General features: G+C 41.8%; 1 protein-coding gene across 3 annotated transcripts in view; it reads left to right on the forward strand.

Moving 5' to 3' along the window:
• The window catches only part of CAP2 (cyclase associated actin cytoskeleton regulatory protein 2), a 180,558-nt gene that overhangs the window by 130,539 nt on the left and 33,436 nt on the right, over nucleotides 1-16,583 (forward strand). For all 3 annotated transcript variants that reach the window (XM_088475831.1, XM_088475833.1, XM_088475832.1), the window contains exons 5-7: nucleotides 990-1,133; nucleotides 10,356-10,441; nucleotides 15,346-15,451. In XM_088475831.1, the coding sequence (XP_088331957.1) occupies nucleotides 990-1,133; nucleotides 10,356-10,441; nucleotides 15,346-15,451 (336 nt within the window). The remainder of the gene's footprint in view (nucleotides 1-989; nucleotides 1,134-10,355; nucleotides 10,442-15,345; nucleotides 15,452-16,583) is intronic.

Genomic DNA, 16,583 nt, shown 5'->3' on the forward strand with positions numbered 1-16,583 from the left:
TCGTCCATATTTACTAGGGGCCCCCACAGGTTTGTTGCCCAGGGGACCCCACAGACCTTAATCCGGCCCTGGCTAAAGTATAAACGTGACATCACCTGCCCAACCTCCTACCACTTTACTGAAAACTCTTATGTGTCCACTTAAAATACTGCTTGGTTATTGCTCAGATCCAGCTTAGACACATGAATGAGGAGAAGGGGCTGTGTAATGCGTGTAAAAACTTACAACCATCATTTTTGGAATTGCAGAAAATTGCTAAATCTGCAAGATTGTGGATTTTATAAATAAGTGCAATAACCTACAACTCTATATAGACCAGGAGGCACTTCTAGTTGATCATTTTAGTTACTGGTCACAGGGGCCAGAGATATCTGCTGTCTACCACATATTAAAGGTGCGTATCCACTAGCAGATAGTGGAACGACAGTACGATTACAGCATGTCCAGGCGATGCTTGATGTTGAAAACAACCAGCGGGAGCACGCATCGCTGGTCATTTTCAACATTTTCATGCCCGATTCATGCACGATTAATGAGCGATTAAACGATAATGGGATCGTTATCGTTCAATCGCTCATTTTAATCGGCAAGTGGATTCGCGGCATAAGAATCTGCGATATATTTACTGAGACACAGGCCACTTACAATTAATTACACTGAAGCTGAGTAGCTGCACAAACAGAGACAGGACACTTACAATTAACTAGACACAGCTGAGTAGCTGCAGGTACAAAGAAAGCGTCCCAGCTATAGTAACAGCCAGGACCAACAGGTAGTGCATCCGCAGAGGGTCCCGTTTGCTCAGCAACCGTCAGGACCATCGGCCATTGCAACGACCGGGACCCACCGGACCTGCGGCAGCTCCTAACAGCACTTGCACATCTTAAAGCACAGGGTACCACCACACTGGTCCTCGGCTGCTAGTGCACAGTGAGAATATCACAGTCTTGTATTGTCATACTCTAGCTGTATTTTTTTTTTTTGTACAGGAAGAGGTGAAACTGATCTTAAAGCCAATATCAGAAAAGATTCTTGAAATACAGACATTCCGAGAGAAAAACCGGGGAAGCAAAATGTTCAACCATCTTTCTGCAATCAGTGAAAGTATCGCAGCAGTCGGGTGGATTGCACTGGTGAGTTGCTTTGTTTGGGTATATGCAAGTTATGTACTCATTACAAACATTAATCAGATGGTTTTCCACTTCACATTATATTGATGTTTAAAAAAATAAAGTAATTGCTTTTTGTTATACTAACATTTTGGGATAAATTTACTGAGAATTGCGTCTGGTCGAGATGTCAATCACAGGTGTGTTTGGCCATTTTTTTACAACTCGCAAATTTACTAAAGACAAACTCGGGTGAGAGGTACTTTCCATAGACAGGAATACAACACATGGATTTACCAAAAATCGTGATTAGAATCATAATCTAGGTAAAAATACAAGTTTTAAATAGACTTCCTCCTGAGCTTTGTATTTACCAGAAACCTACACAGATCAGTGTGATCTGTGTATGTTTCTGCCTTTAATTAAGGAAAAATTTAATTAAGGAAAAATAGTGTAAAATTCAGAAACAAAACAGTGTGAGGTCCCCCCCCCCCAAAAAAGGATAACCATCTCCGGTCTCTATGAGCCAGTCCTGGTTCTAAAAATACGGAGGTGCCCAGTCCCACTCCCCCTCCGGTGGGTTCCCCAGCCTGGGCTGACTAGTTTGGGATGTTACTGCTTTAGCTGAGGGACCCGGAGAAAGGGTCCCTTGGCTGTGGCATTACACCCCGACTAGTTTGAGCCTGGTGCTGGTTTTAAAAAAACGGGGAACCCTATGCCATTTTATTCCCCGTAATATTAAAACCAGCAAGGGCTCACAGAGCCCAGTGCTGGTTCATAAAATATGGGGGACCCCTACACATTTTGTCCCTCGCATTTTTAAAACCAGGACTGGCCCGTGGCTGGTTATGCTTTTGGGGGGAAGTGTAATTTTTTTTCTTATTTTTACACTTTAAAAAAATAAATAAATACACAAAAGCATCCTGCACATATCTCACTGATATGTGCAGGCTGTGTGTTTGGGATTGTTGGGCTACGGGGAACACAGGGAACAAAGGCCCTCATTCAGAGCCGCACGTTAACAACAGTACGCTCGTTGCGTTCCGATGTTGACTAACCGCGCATGCGTCGGTGTTACACTGCGCATGTGCGTACGGCAGATTGCGAGCTTTTTTTCTCTCGTTCCTAAAATAGCGTACAGGAAGTGACATGTCAAATGTGATTGACAGAACAGGGCGTTTTTGGGTGTTGACGGGGGTGGAGATGAAAAAACGCAGGCGTGGCGAGGCGTTTTTGGGGCGTACATACATTAGCAGATGCGAACGTCAAATATGTTCGGACCGTCTCATACGTCACTGAAACATCCGCTTTCCCTTCAAAATGCTCGCACAGCTTAGGGTCAGGATTACTCGACCACATTGGCGATGGCCTTCTCCTCCGTCCCGGGACTCCACGATGGTGCAGCGATTAATCGCGGCTGGTCAGTAAAGTAATTAGTGTTGGATTGAAATCCGGCTTGGTATGTGTTTGGAAAGCAGTTTATTGGGATAGCACAAAAGCGTACGCAGGTGGAAATCAGAGCTGCTAATGTCATGATTACACAATCAATTAGCGTACATTTTTGGGGTTTTATTTTGGCCACAATTTGGTGGTTATGGCCTATTGTAACAATAATGTCATCATCTTTTAATTAGCTCCCCTTTTTTTTGGTTTACTGTGGAATTTGCATCGCTATGTGATTTTTTAAACGTTCCTTAAAGAGGCCTTTTTTTTTTTTAAAGAGGGTCAGTTTTTGCGTTTAAGGCCAGGATTAAATGTAACCCATTTGTACAATAATGTCACAATACAATGTCAGTGTTTTGTTTTTAATTTATTGTTTACACACAAACAAATTGGCCTAATATTGTATTGCCTTTTTTTGTGGCCAAGATATTTGATCCAAAAAAAAATATAACATAACTACTAACATAAGCGTAAATACAAAATTTAAAAACATTTCACAAGAAAGGAGAGGGAAGTTTTGACCAGAAAGGAATATGAGCCAAGCACAGAAGGAGTGTGGGAAAAGTCGCCATTGCTGTCACCGTTTTCTCGCCCGTTTGGCTGGGTGAGGGTGGGCGCCAGACCGGGTCCGGGATGCCATCGGGCTGGCCTGTCCAGAGGCAGATGTTGTGGCCTCTGGACTAGGCACAGGGCTAGGCACATTTGGAGGATTGGCTGATGTTGTGCCAGAGGTGGAGGATCCGGATGTTCCGGCAGGAAGGGAGGTCGGCTCCACCATGTGCTGGCGAACGAGCTGCTCCAGGGCATCGGCGATGCGGATGTTGGCCCTGGTATTTTCCGCCAGGGCCTGACCAATGGTCACGTTGGCCGCAGCATTTTGCTCCAGGGCCTCAGCCACCCGTATCAGACTGGCGTCCATCCTCTGCAGAATCTCCGTATGGCAATCCGATTTAAAATTGAGTTCTGTGAGGAGGCCCACTGCCTGCGAGGGGGCACGCCCTGGACTGGCTTCTGCAGGGTCCTCAGCCGGATGTACTGGTTCCTCCCCTGCAGAGCCAGCAGAAATTCTGCGGCCAAGGCTCCCCTCTGGAGCAGACTCATCCGCCTCTGTCTCTGTTAGGAAATTGGAGAAAAGACTCACATTAGAATCTACATATTGGCACAATAGCATTTCTGAGTTGGTGACATCACAAGACTTACCTTGGCCAACATGAGGAGCCGCAAAGTCTGGCATGTCCGTATCCATGTTGGACACGCCAAACACCTCCACAGCCTGCACACACCCCTGTGCCATCTCTTCTAAGTCTGTCAACTCCAATGACACAGGGGTGGGACCCCCACCTGTCCCCCTTGCATGCCTAGCCCTGTCGGCAAGTTTTTGTTTGAGACGATATTTGAAGTCTGCCCATCTGTGGAATGAATTTGGAACCATTATCCTTTTTTTTACAATGGGGTTTGTTTATAGGATGGGAAAGTGTTTACTTACCGCCGTTTGACATCCCGGGCTAGACGGACATAATCACCCACCCTATTGACAGCAACGGCGACCTCCTCCCACATTCTCCACTTCTGGCTTTGGCTCATATTCCTGGCTGCCTGGGGCAGGATGTCAACGCACTTCTGGATCAAAACCTCCATCTCCTTGCTTGTGAAATGTGGCTGCCTTTTTTTTTTGGCAGCTTTGGCGGGTTGACTGGGGCCAGCAGTCTCTTCCATGTCATCCTCCTCACCTATTTGGGTAAATATGCAGATTTAGCCACTTCACAACTTGCACAATATTATGTTTTAAAAGAATCATTGACACAAAATGCATGAAGGCCTTACCGCCGCAATTTTGACCATTGTTTCCCTGGTTTGAAGCCATGTCTCTGCTTCCAGCATGAAATCATCCAGAAATTCTATGTGATTTCGTGACGTATTTATACATGCGTCCTTAGTTTGCGGCCGCATCATTGATTGTGCGTCCCTATGATTCATCCTTAATTTGTGCGGGAAAATAAACACTATTTATGGCTTGGTGTTTGTGGATTCGAGGTGGGGTTGTTGGAGTGTTGTCGGTTAAGTGGTTTGGATTTGGTTGTTTGCGTTTGGAGGATTTGGCAGAGTTGTTTTTTTGTTTGTTTTTGCTACATTTCTTTGGTTTTTCCGTTCGCATTTTTTTCATTTTTTCAACATCCTTTCCTGATTTGGTAAGTTTTGTGCATTCAAATTTGTGGCCAATTGGTGTATTCTTCTGTTTTGTGGTTCGTTAATTTGTTTAACACTCACTTCATCTTTTTTAGTTTTTTTTTGTTTTCGGGCCCAAAGAAGTTTTTTGTGGAAATCTTATATATTCGAGTTGGGTAAGTCCATTTTTTGTCTTGCATTTGCGAATTAATTACCGCATTTTTGACTGTTGGTGTAGCGACTTGCATTTGCGAATTAATTACCGCATTTTTGACTGTTGGTGTAGCAACTTGCATTTGCGAATTAATTACCGCATTTTTGACTGTTGGTGTAGCGACTTGCATTTGCGAATTAATTACCGCATTTTTGACTGTTGGTGTAGTGACTTGCATTTGCGAATTAATTTCCGCATTTTTGACTGTTGGTGTAGCGACTTGCATTTGCGAATTATTTACCGCATTTTTGACGGCTTATTCATCATATAATCCAGTTTTGCTTTTCCCTTTTCCATTTTTTGGGTCCATTTGAACCCTATTTGACGTACGGTGTGCAATGTCGTTTTCATCGATGGCCAAATGTGTTTTTCCGCTATTTTCTGTGTTGGCTTGCAACAATTTTTAAACAAAAAAAACACCCTCTAAATTTTTGAAGTCTCATTGTTGGCTTTTTTACAGTTTATACGTATCATGACATTACTCCGGCATGTAAGCAGCTATGGATGGTATCAGAAAGCTAAGTTGTTTTTTCTTACTTTTGGGGTGGGTCAAAAGCCTTACATTGTAAACTTTGAATTTCAGGTAGATCTGGGGCGAATTGTTCTGGCCCTGCTCCCGGAAGACGACCAACCTCAAACTCGTCCCAGGCGTAGGCATCGTAGGCATGCAAGGCCCCAGATATTTCGAACACGTGTCACCCTTTTTGGAATGCCCGATGATGAGGTTTTAAGACGCTACCGTCTACCTCCCAAAATCATCATAGACACTCTCTCATTAATAGAAAGTGATCTTGAGCGGCAAATTGACAGTCCAACAGCAATACCACCACTGACGCAATTTATGGCGGTGTTACATTTCTGTGCCTCAGGATCATTTCAAACAACGGTGGGAATAGTGGCGGGCATCTCCCAATCCTCCTTTTCCAGGATCCTGAGGGCAGTGATGGAGGCACTTTTCAAGCACCTCCATCATTTTATTAAAATGCCTTTGGATATGGGTGCCCTTAGTGTGGCCAAGGCCAATTTTTACCAAATAGCTGGCTTCCCACACATCATAGGGGTTGTGGATGGTACTCACATACCACTTCAGCCTCCAGCACGGCTGGAGGCAATATTTAGAAACAGGAAACACTATCACTCCCTGAATGTAATGGTGGTATGTGATGCCTCCCTCCAGATCCTGTCCCTGAATGCTAAATTACCCGGAAGTGCTCATGACTCCTTCGTCATCCGGCAATCAGGGATATGGCAGAAATTAACCAACCTACAAGCTGGTGATGCGTGGCTTCTGGGTAAGTGGAGACCTTTAGTACATAACAATGTTAAGCTTGATACACAGTGTTCCTGATGTGGTCTATTTTTGTTTACAGGAGACAGTGGATACCCTTGCATGTCCTGGCTGCTCACTCCTTATTTGGCTCCCACACCAGGGCCACAAAGTGCGTATAATTCCGCACTTACAGCCACCAGGCAAGTGGTGGAGCGCTGTATCGGCCTTTTAAAAGGCCGATTCAGATGCCTCCACCGCTCTGGTGGCGAGCTCATGTATGTGCCGGATATGGTGTCGAAAATTGTGGTCCTGTGTGGGATATTTCACAACATTGCCATAAGGAGTGGTGTCCCAATGCAGCCAGAGGATGCCTTACCTGAGGATGGCCCCCCCGAGGTTGGTCGAAGGTCAGTATGTGGGGGGGCCATACGCGATGATGTGGTGGCCAGATTTTTTAGGTAAGTTTGAACAAAACTCCAGTGTTTATACCTAATGTGTTTGTGTTTTTTGGCGAACATCTAATTTATTTTTAATTTTCTCACCATCTTCTGTTTGTTCACATAATCTTTGGCACTCCAACGCTCACTACTTCCTGCTACCCTTACCAAACCTGGATCTGGTCCTTTTGGGCATATATTCTTGAACCCATATCGCAACGCCATGTTTGTGGAATCATGTTGGCATGGTCCTTCGTCAACCAGTTCTTGATTTTGTGTTTTTATTTAATTATTTCTTGGTATGTGTTGTATTTGAATTTATCACTGTGTATTTTTTTTGGGAGTGACCACTTTGTTTTCTCTGTTATGTTGTGAATAAATGTTTGAAGAGTGAAATGGTCTTCCTTTTTTGGGACGTTAACAGCAAGTGTAACCAGGTTAACACAAGTTACATTTGACTAAGGGGTAAACCAGTACTGACGCCAGTTGAGCAAAACTGAAATATGTTTTCAGCTTCCCAATCCACACCAAAAGGAAGCCTGGCCCAACCTTGGGATTTGTAAGATTGGCCTAAGCAGCTTGCGCACCAAGTAGGAACCTGGAAAATGTAGAAATCTGTAATTGACACTACACCCAAAAAGGGAAATGACATTGTTACTGTTATGTGTTTCTGGTGTCTGTTTGACATACAAAGACAAAACACAATCTAACTTTTAAAAAAGGGAAATCCTTGCAGGAACTTATGTCAGGCTAAACTATCTTGGTTTTGGTTTTTAAAAATGAGCCACAACGTATATTTGTCTTAATAAATTTATTTGGAAAATAGAACAAAAAAAAAAAATCTAATGCCGAAGGAGGCCAGACAGCCGGTCGAGGGCCACCAGAAGGCCGATTACATGGTGGCGCATCTGCCCCACAACATCCGCCACCTCTTGCCGACGCCTCTGTTCCTCTGTGGGTGAGAAAAGTGTGTGGGTTAATACAACAATAGGGAATCCACAGAAAAACATAAAAAAAAAACCAAATCACTCCTAAACCCAAAAACAGAAATAAAAAGGGTGGGCTGGCAAAAATACAAGGCCTAGGTACAAATTCCCACAGGTATGATATGTGTATGCTTAAATCACCAGGAAGAGGTAAAGGCAAACCTTCACAATCAACAAAAGTCAAGCCACAAAAACACGAAGAAAGGCACGACACATGATTACATACAAACAGTTTGTGCTTTAAAAAAAAAATTAAAAAAACATACCGGGAGACAAATCGGGAGCTCCGGCCAAACCTCCATGATCCTCCTCGGAGGATCCGTCATTCCCCAAAGAATGGGGCGGAGTTATGCTGGACTCCGGGGAGGGGGTAATTGGAAGAGGGGTGGGTGGAGGAGAGGGGGAAGTGGGACGGAGGGGAAGGAGGCCCGACATTTCCGGGAGAGGGTCTGGGAAGGATGGGGAGGAGTGGGGAATAGGGGAAAGATTTGGGGTGGAGTGTTGGCTGGGGGTTGGGGAGAGTGGGCGGGAACGCCGTCTGGACGGACGTTGACGGCGGAGTCTTGGCTGTCCCCCTAAAATATGTCAAAGAAATTGTGTTTAGTTTATGGACAAATCCGGGCAACCAAACAAAAAAAAAATAATAAAACCAAAAAAAATAGCAGTAGAATAAAAAAATCAGAAAAAGAGGGGAAACATGCAGACGCAGATATGAGTACAAATAATAAATAGAACAGACAGGAAAACATGCAGACGCAGATATGAGTACAAATAATAAATAGAACAGACAGGAAAACATGCAGACGCAGATATGAGTACAAATAATAAATAGAACAGACAGGAAAACATGCAGACGCAGATATGAGTACAAATAATAAATAGAACAGACAGGAAAACATGCAGACGCAGATATGAGTACAAATAATAAATAGAACAGACAGGAAAACATGCAGACGCAGATATGAGTACAAATAATAAATAGAACAGACACGAAAACATGCAGACGCAGATATGAGTACAAATAATAAATAGAACAGACAGGAAAACATGCAGACGCAGATATGAGTACAAATAATAAATAGAACAGACAGGAAAACATGCACACGCAGTTTGCCCCACAAACACAAACATTAAAACCACAATACATAACACTTACTTGCCAGGATCTGCATGCGAAAGCATGCCAGCAAGCGGGGCGTTCGCCGTTGCAGGTCGGACCACCTGCGCTCCAGCTGCCCGATGTTGCGGCGTGAGCCGAAGGACCGCAGGCGGGACCGTACCTCCGCATACGCGGAGCGCTTCTGCCGGTTGGTCATGGGTTGAGGCTGGCTGGTGATCCGGCGATCCATGACCTCCGTAAGCACCAGCAGCTCACGCCTGGTGAATGCGGAGGCTCTCATGATGGCAATGGTGTTTTTCTTAAAAATCATTTTTGATAAAGTGTGTAAAAATTTTCTGATTGGCTAATGTATTTTGGAAATTAACAGGAGCAATTTTATTGGTTAGTGTATGAGTCATGTGTTCGACAGGGCCAGAAATCTCTGGAGAGTTAGGATAGGCTTGATGCAGTGACATGCGTAAGCAAATTTAAATAAAGAAATGAACCCAGGGAAATATGCGGGGATCCACAGCAATAGTACAATTGTTTAATTGTGGTTCACATGTTTTTTGAACAATAAAAGCGAATGTTTCATCCGTACGTATTCTGCGGGTAAACACAAACACGGACAAGAGTAAAGTTTCTTGCATTGTGTTGAAAAAAAACAAACAATTAAGCTAATTGATACATTGATTGGCATGATACGATTGATGGAGGTAGGCAGAATAAAGGAGCAGGTAATCGACATCTGACAAGGCCACTTCCTGTTTATACGTGTGCGTGCGTTCCTTTCAAGCCATTTCGGGGATGTACGCTCGCTATTTCGTACGCTCGTTAGTTAGAGGAGGGGTCGTCAGAGTTTAGGGAGGAATTTTAGATGCGAACGAAAATACGAGCGAGCCATTGAATTTAAATATTTTTGTACGTACGCCTAACGTACGTGCGCCCGCTTGCGAGTGGGTCTGAATGAGGGCCAAAGGTAGGAAACAGGATCACGTACACCATCAAAAAACACGGTTCAGCAAAACACGATTCTTGGTAAATTTTGGGTGTTTCAGACGTCAAAAGTCACCCGTGTCCCTGCAATGCTGTGCGTGCTTAAACTCGGGCAATCTCAGACCGGACACGATTCTTAGTAAATTTACCCCTTTGGGTACATCAAAAAGTGTGTGATACTGTAGGTAGAACTTATAATGATATATTACTACAGTAACTGATAATTTGCATTGAATTTTGTATCTAGCTGTGGACCTTATTTGTAAGTCCATATCTTGTGGCCAGTGACTGTCAAATTATTATTATAACTATTAAAAGGGTCAATATTGCATATATAAATTTGAAATATAAATGTATACCATTGTTAATTGCACAGAGAAATATACACATTTCGCAGTGGAACCAGGTTACATAGACCAGTATTGTATCTTACAATATTGCCCATTACATTTAAGGCTCTGATAATGTCAGTCAGTAATACTCAGGACTCTGCAGTGAAGTTATTCTTGTTATATATCCAAGTTATCTTCTTCATATCTATGCACTAATTGCATGCACTCATTCACTTGTTTTTTTTAGTTAGTTCTTTATTTTGGGTTTTGACATTTGACAAATTAATGTCGTCTTATGCTTAGTCCCCTGCTCCAGGTCCCTATGTGAAGGAGATGGCTGATGCTGCTACATTTTACACAAACAGGGTATTGAAGGAATACAAAAACACGTACGTATGCTTTAGATCAGGGGTATTTATGTGTGTTTCCATGTTATGGATGCTTGCTCAGTCTCAGGTGTCACATGATGCACCCACGTTTCATTGCCTGTAACAATACGCTGCCGTAGCTGCACTCCCTCCTCATGGTACCACGTCAAGTGCACAAGAGACAATCACATCCTATTGGTTTTGTTATCTTCGCCGCGTACTCATGATGAAAATCGCAAAGGACAGCTCTACCGAAAAGTAAAATGATCATACATTGTACAATTCAAGAATTGAAACATTTGAATAAGAAACTGTTTTGTTTGTACAAAGTTACTGTTTCTGATTTTTCAATTTTCACGAATTAGAGCAAATATAAATTGTAAGTAATACAAAGTACACAAAAATAAATGCTGGAGAATATATTTAACATATCGAAATAACAAAAACTACATATGCTACACAGAGTTATCAATGTAATATATCTAAATAAAAAATCCGCAATGTGCAATTTATTACAGTCCACATCCCACATTATACCTTTAGCTTCATATAACCTGAATCGCTACTGGAAATTATTCAGAAGAGAGAATAAAATAAAATATGAAAAAAATAGAATCGATGGAATGATAGGGGAAGGTAATCCCGATGGTTAAGGTGGGGTAGAGAAGAAAAGAAAAGGACAAAAAGTATATAAAAATTAGACATTTGGGGCTCTATTTACTACAATCCGCATTTGTAATGCAGATTTTAGTGTAATATTATCGACTGAATTTGCATTGCGAATTCAGGCAATATCACAGGGATTTACTACAAATCCCTTGCAGGGACTGAGCTTGTGATAAAGCTCTGTCCCTGCAAGTCCCCTCCTCAGCCTTATCACGGTATTTTCGCAAAAAATACAGTGACAAGTGCCAACGCATGCGCCGACCGTCGCTAAGCCCTGCCCCCGTCGATAAGCCCCGCGATTGCGGACACCCCCCGCATCCCCCCCTCCCTTAATTACACTTACCTGCAGTGTTCGGTGCTTCGGTTATGTCCTCCGTGGCTCCGGTCAGCTGACATCCCATACTGCACTGGGATCCGAACAGGTGACGACCGGGCACCAGTGCAGGCTGGGAGACCAGCTGACCGGAGGGAGGACATCACGGGTGCCCCGGTCCCTGGCCTCTGGTAAGTTTTTTTTTTTTACTATTTTTTTTCTTTTATTTACAGTGTATTAGCGTGTGGTCTGTTTAGCCCACACAGCTGATCACCGGGGCCGGCTTCGGCTGCCCGTTAGAGCAGAGCTGGAGTCCAGTAACCGGGGGAGACCCTGGAAAATGCCATCTCCAGGTGGCGTTATTATCACAGGGCTTTCCCCGGTATGTTTTCACAATTATTTTTAGTAACTTTGGCCAGATCACATTTCCCATTATAATTATGGGAAATTTGATCTGCTCACTAAAAATAAGTGATCATTAGGGCTTGGAGTAGAATTTTACAATTTCTATTCCAATTGTAGTCCCTGTAGTGACTTTAGGTGAAACTAAAATAATGTGAAAAGGGTGTGAAAACACCCTTTTTCACTTTATTTTAGTAAAAATAATGTTAATAAATAGAGCCCATAGAGAGATACAGGAGAGAATCTTAGGTGATCTGTCGTAATAAGAACCATTCCGTATGTTCAAAAACTTTCCAAATGTTGTTTTGTGTTTGAGTTGTTAAACACTGTATATAGGGTTCCTATTTTTTCGAGAAAACCAGAACCCCTTTTTCAACATTAAGGATAGCCATATGCTGCTCACAATAAAGAACTTCCAATAGTGCAGTTTTCCATTCTTTTAACGTAGGTGCTGATTTTAAGATCCAATATTTAAGAATTAGTTGTTTGGCCACTGTGACCATAACCCTCAGAGAGGGCTTCCACAAATCTAAAGAGGATTCTGTTTCCCATACCGAAAAGTCAGCAAAGAGAAGGGCGGCAGCATTCTTAGATAATTTACATTTTAGTGTATAGTTTAGAAAATCTAAAATTTTATTCCAGAATTTGTTAATCTTCCTGCAGTACTAGAGATTATGAGAGAGAGAGGTATTTGAACAGTTACAGTTTACACAATTTCCAGTCTCTAATGGTACAAAATGCTTCATTTGAACAGGAAATATATAAGTACGGTTAAGCACTCTTAAGTTGAATCTCCTGTAACCGTGCTGACTTAAGGCATGGCAAAACACCATCCAGACCTGTAAGAATCGATTCAAAGTCCTGCAATTCAGGTATTTCTGTCCGCCATGCCTGTGCAATAGTCGACCAATTCAATTAGATGGCCATAAAGATGATTTATCCTAAATGTAATTGAAAGACATATAGTGAAAATATGAGACAGAATATCTGGGGAGTCTGAATTCCGCAAGGGGTTATCTAGTGATTGGATGTAATGACGAGTCTGTAGAAACATAAAAAGCTGAGAGTGAGGGAGACCATATTTATCTTGTAGTTGAGCAAACGAGTATATAGTGCCACCTGGGTCAAATACATCTTTGATGGACATAATACCTTTTTGGCTCCAATGTTTGTACAGAAGGTTGTCAAGAAAAGGAGGAAAGGTCGAGTTACCCCATAAAGGGAAGTATGGAGATGAGAAAGGATTTGTTTTAAATATGTATTAACCTTCAGCCATGCGTTGTAAGTATCCCAGAACAAAATATTGGAACGGAGGGTGAAATGGAGTTTTGCTTTTGGCGTGTGTAATAGAGCCATAGGGCGTAAGGGTAGCATAAAGCTTCTTCTAGATTAGGATTAGTATAATGGGCAGTATAAAGTATCCAATCTGTTATATATCGAAATAAGGCGGATTTCACAAAGCAGTTATATTTGGAGTACTAAGTCCTCCTTTGTTTTCCGGTAAATAGGCTCGGGAACGAGGCATCCTAGGCTTCTGATATTTCCAAATAAATTTGCGTATAATGTAATATATCAGCTCTTGTTAATGTAATAGGTAAGGACTGTAAAATGTATGCTAATTTCGGAAATATTATACTTTTAATCACTATTACGCGGCCTAGAAGGGAATGTTTCAGATCTTTCCAATTTGAAAGTTGGGATTGTAATCTATTCAGCAATGGGGAGAAATTAATATCATAAAGGGAGGACAGTTGAGCTGGTATATAAATGTCAAAAGCTGCATACACACAGAACGATTTAGTAAATTAACGATTTTAGTAAACGATTTTCGTTCATTTTTCAAGGGAAAAATGAACGAAAATCGTTTAATAAAATCGTTCATATACTAAATGTAATGAACGATTTTTTTTTTAACTACAAATGATTTTTGCATATTCCCTTACTGAAAATCGTTGAGTTGGTCAGTCTGACTGAACTACAAATTACAAGCGTGAACACGCATGAACGATAAGCGTTCATCGTTTTAACTCTGAAAGGGAACGAATTCTTGAATGATAAACGATATCGTTATCAATAATCATTCAAAAAATTGTTGTGCGTGTGTGCACCTAAAGTATTTAAGCTTATGTATCGTGACTGTAAAAAGGGAGGCGATGTGAGGATAGAAAGGTAGATGCATTAATATGGAGCAATTCTGATTTATCCACATTGATGTGGCAACCTGCAAAAGAGCTAAACATGGGTATTGTATCTAGAATTTCAGGAATGGAGCATAAGCGATCTGAGATGAAAATCATCATGTCATTTGCAAATAAAGATATTTTACATTCCTGATCTCTGATGGTAATCCCCTTAATGTCTGTATTCTGTCTTAGTGCAATCACTAGAGGCTCAAGTGCAATTGCAAATAAGAGCGGGGATAGCGGACAGCCCTGCCTCGTCCCTCTTTGAATACAGAAGGGGGGTGACATGTATCTGTTGGTGAGAACCCTGGTAGTGGGGGAAGTATATAATGTCATTATGAGTTCTATAAAAAGGGAAGGCATGCCAAAACAGCGTAAAGATTCAAACAAATGATCTCAGGTCAACAAATAAAAGGCTTTTTCCGCATCAAGGGATAGCGAAAACCTGGGATCTACATTTTTTTTTATTTTAACAAAAATAATTTTCATGTGTACGCACAGAAACATGCATGTATCTCAGGGGTATGTGCATGTTTTCTGTGTTACTCTGACCTGCTCAGGATAAACTCGCTATCTCAAAGCTGGTGTATTGTGTTTGCGATTTCTCGGGCAGTAATATGTGCGAGTCAGGTCCGTAACTAGGGTGGTGCGACCAGTGCCATGGCACAAGGCACCGCAGGGCAGGGGGCGCTGTTTGGGCATGTCAGTTTTTCTGTTTATTATCATTCTCACTTGTAGCTTCCTTTTCTTTTATCCCCAGCATCTCCTGGCATCTCCTATCTCTTCCCTGGCCCTTCCCCATGAGGCCATGGCACTTTTCCAGGTGCTCTTATGTCCCTATTTAAAAAATGGAGGGGGAGGGGCGCCAATGCTCTCTCTGGTACAGGGCACCAAAAGGTCTACTTACGGCTCTGGTGCAAGTGAAACACTCGCACTGTATTACATTGCCCGAGTTCTATCTAGAGAATGGGAAAACATCTGGATGCGAGATGCTTTTTTGCGAGTTATAGTAAAGCTTGAAAAATGCGAGTTTTACTATAGTCGCACCCTATTACATTTGCGAGTGAGTAAAAAATGCGAGTCTAGCGCTAAACTCGCATTTTTTACAAATTCACAACCTATTACATTTGGCCCCTCTTATTTTATTTCTAACTACTGAGGAGCACAAGACAGGACAGAAGTAACACAAATCCCGGGGACAGTGTGGGTTGGGATACCTAGGTCTCGTCGACAATCATCAGTTCATTCTAGCATGCAGTGGTTAATTTCTTAAAATTCTGTTTGTATGTTGTCTGGTAATATAATGATATGCTTTAGACTGGTGTATGTAAGATAATGCTTGTGCCTTCATTTTATTTAAGGGATGTGCGCCATGTTGACTGGGTAAAGTCATACCTGAGTATTTGGAATGAGCTGCAAGCATACATTAAGGAGTTTCATACTACTGGGACTTCATGGGGTAATACAGTAAGTACATTCCTGTTCCAAACATATTTAAGGCTGTAACATTTTTTTTTCATTTCATTTGTCTTTTCTCCCTTGCTAACTTTTTTTAGTATGTAATTATGGTTAACATGACAGAAGTTTAACATTTGTTTTACATTTACTCAAATCTATCATGTCAGATTTTCTATCACCATATTTGTATTACAAAGATAAATAATGAACATTAATTTACTGAGGTTTTTATCCTTAAATAAATCTGTCCAGCAGAACTGCATTAATCAGGAGCATTTCAATTGGCTTGTGCGATTGGCTTACCCTCTTATTAGGTAACATAATTACTCTGTATATACAGCTCATCACATTTGCAGATTCATTGGCTTCACAAGGACATTGCCATTGATATCACATGTATACATGGCATATAGAGAGTTTTATCAGTTAAGCTTTTTGTTCTGTTCCCAAAGTTGTGGGGGTCGCTATACAACAAGAGGTGATAACTGCAGGTTGCCACATTACATGTGTTATGTTTGGAGTATTTGCTTATTCTTTGTATTGCATGGTGTAAATGTATGTGACTGATTATGCTATTTTGTCTTTTCTGTTAAAAGCTTGTTGCTCAGTGGTTTCCTGCAGTCATTCCTTGTCCAACTCTGTAGTCTTGTTTGAAAAATCTCCAACTAAGTATAAAGGATCAAACCCTCAAGCAGTCCTTCCTACAATCTAAATCAGTAATAGCTGCAGGACATACATATATGAAGAAAGGCTTTACAAAAGAACGTCTCTAAGGCAGAATACATGTTTGTGAGGCTAATTAAGAATAATATGGGTTCTGCTAGCCTTGCATAGTATAACAAAAGTCTTATAACATTGCTTTCCTCCAACACATATCTATTAGAAAGGGCAGATGCTGTTTGTTAGTTAGGAGCAGCCAAAATTACATGGGTGAAAATACTCTATCTAATGCAAGCAAATTAAGTGCAATACTAATACTAATTAGGTGAGATGCTCCTTCTAAGACAGTATAAGCTTGCTCAGAGGTTCGATGTGCGACTGATGCTTCCGCTTTGTGCGTGAGCGGCGGATGTCAGATGCTGACAGTGGGCGTCTCTGTGCACAAGACAGCGGCTGAATCATAAAGATATTTTTGCAAGTC

Source organism: Taudactylus pleione, unplaced genomic scaffold (assembly GCF_031769625.1).
Source record: "Taudactylus pleione unplaced genomic scaffold, aTauple2 ptg000179l, whole genome shotgun sequence".
Taxonomy (NCBI): domain Eukaryota; kingdom Metazoa; phylum Chordata; class Amphibia; order Anura; family Myobatrachidae; genus Taudactylus; species Taudactylus pleione.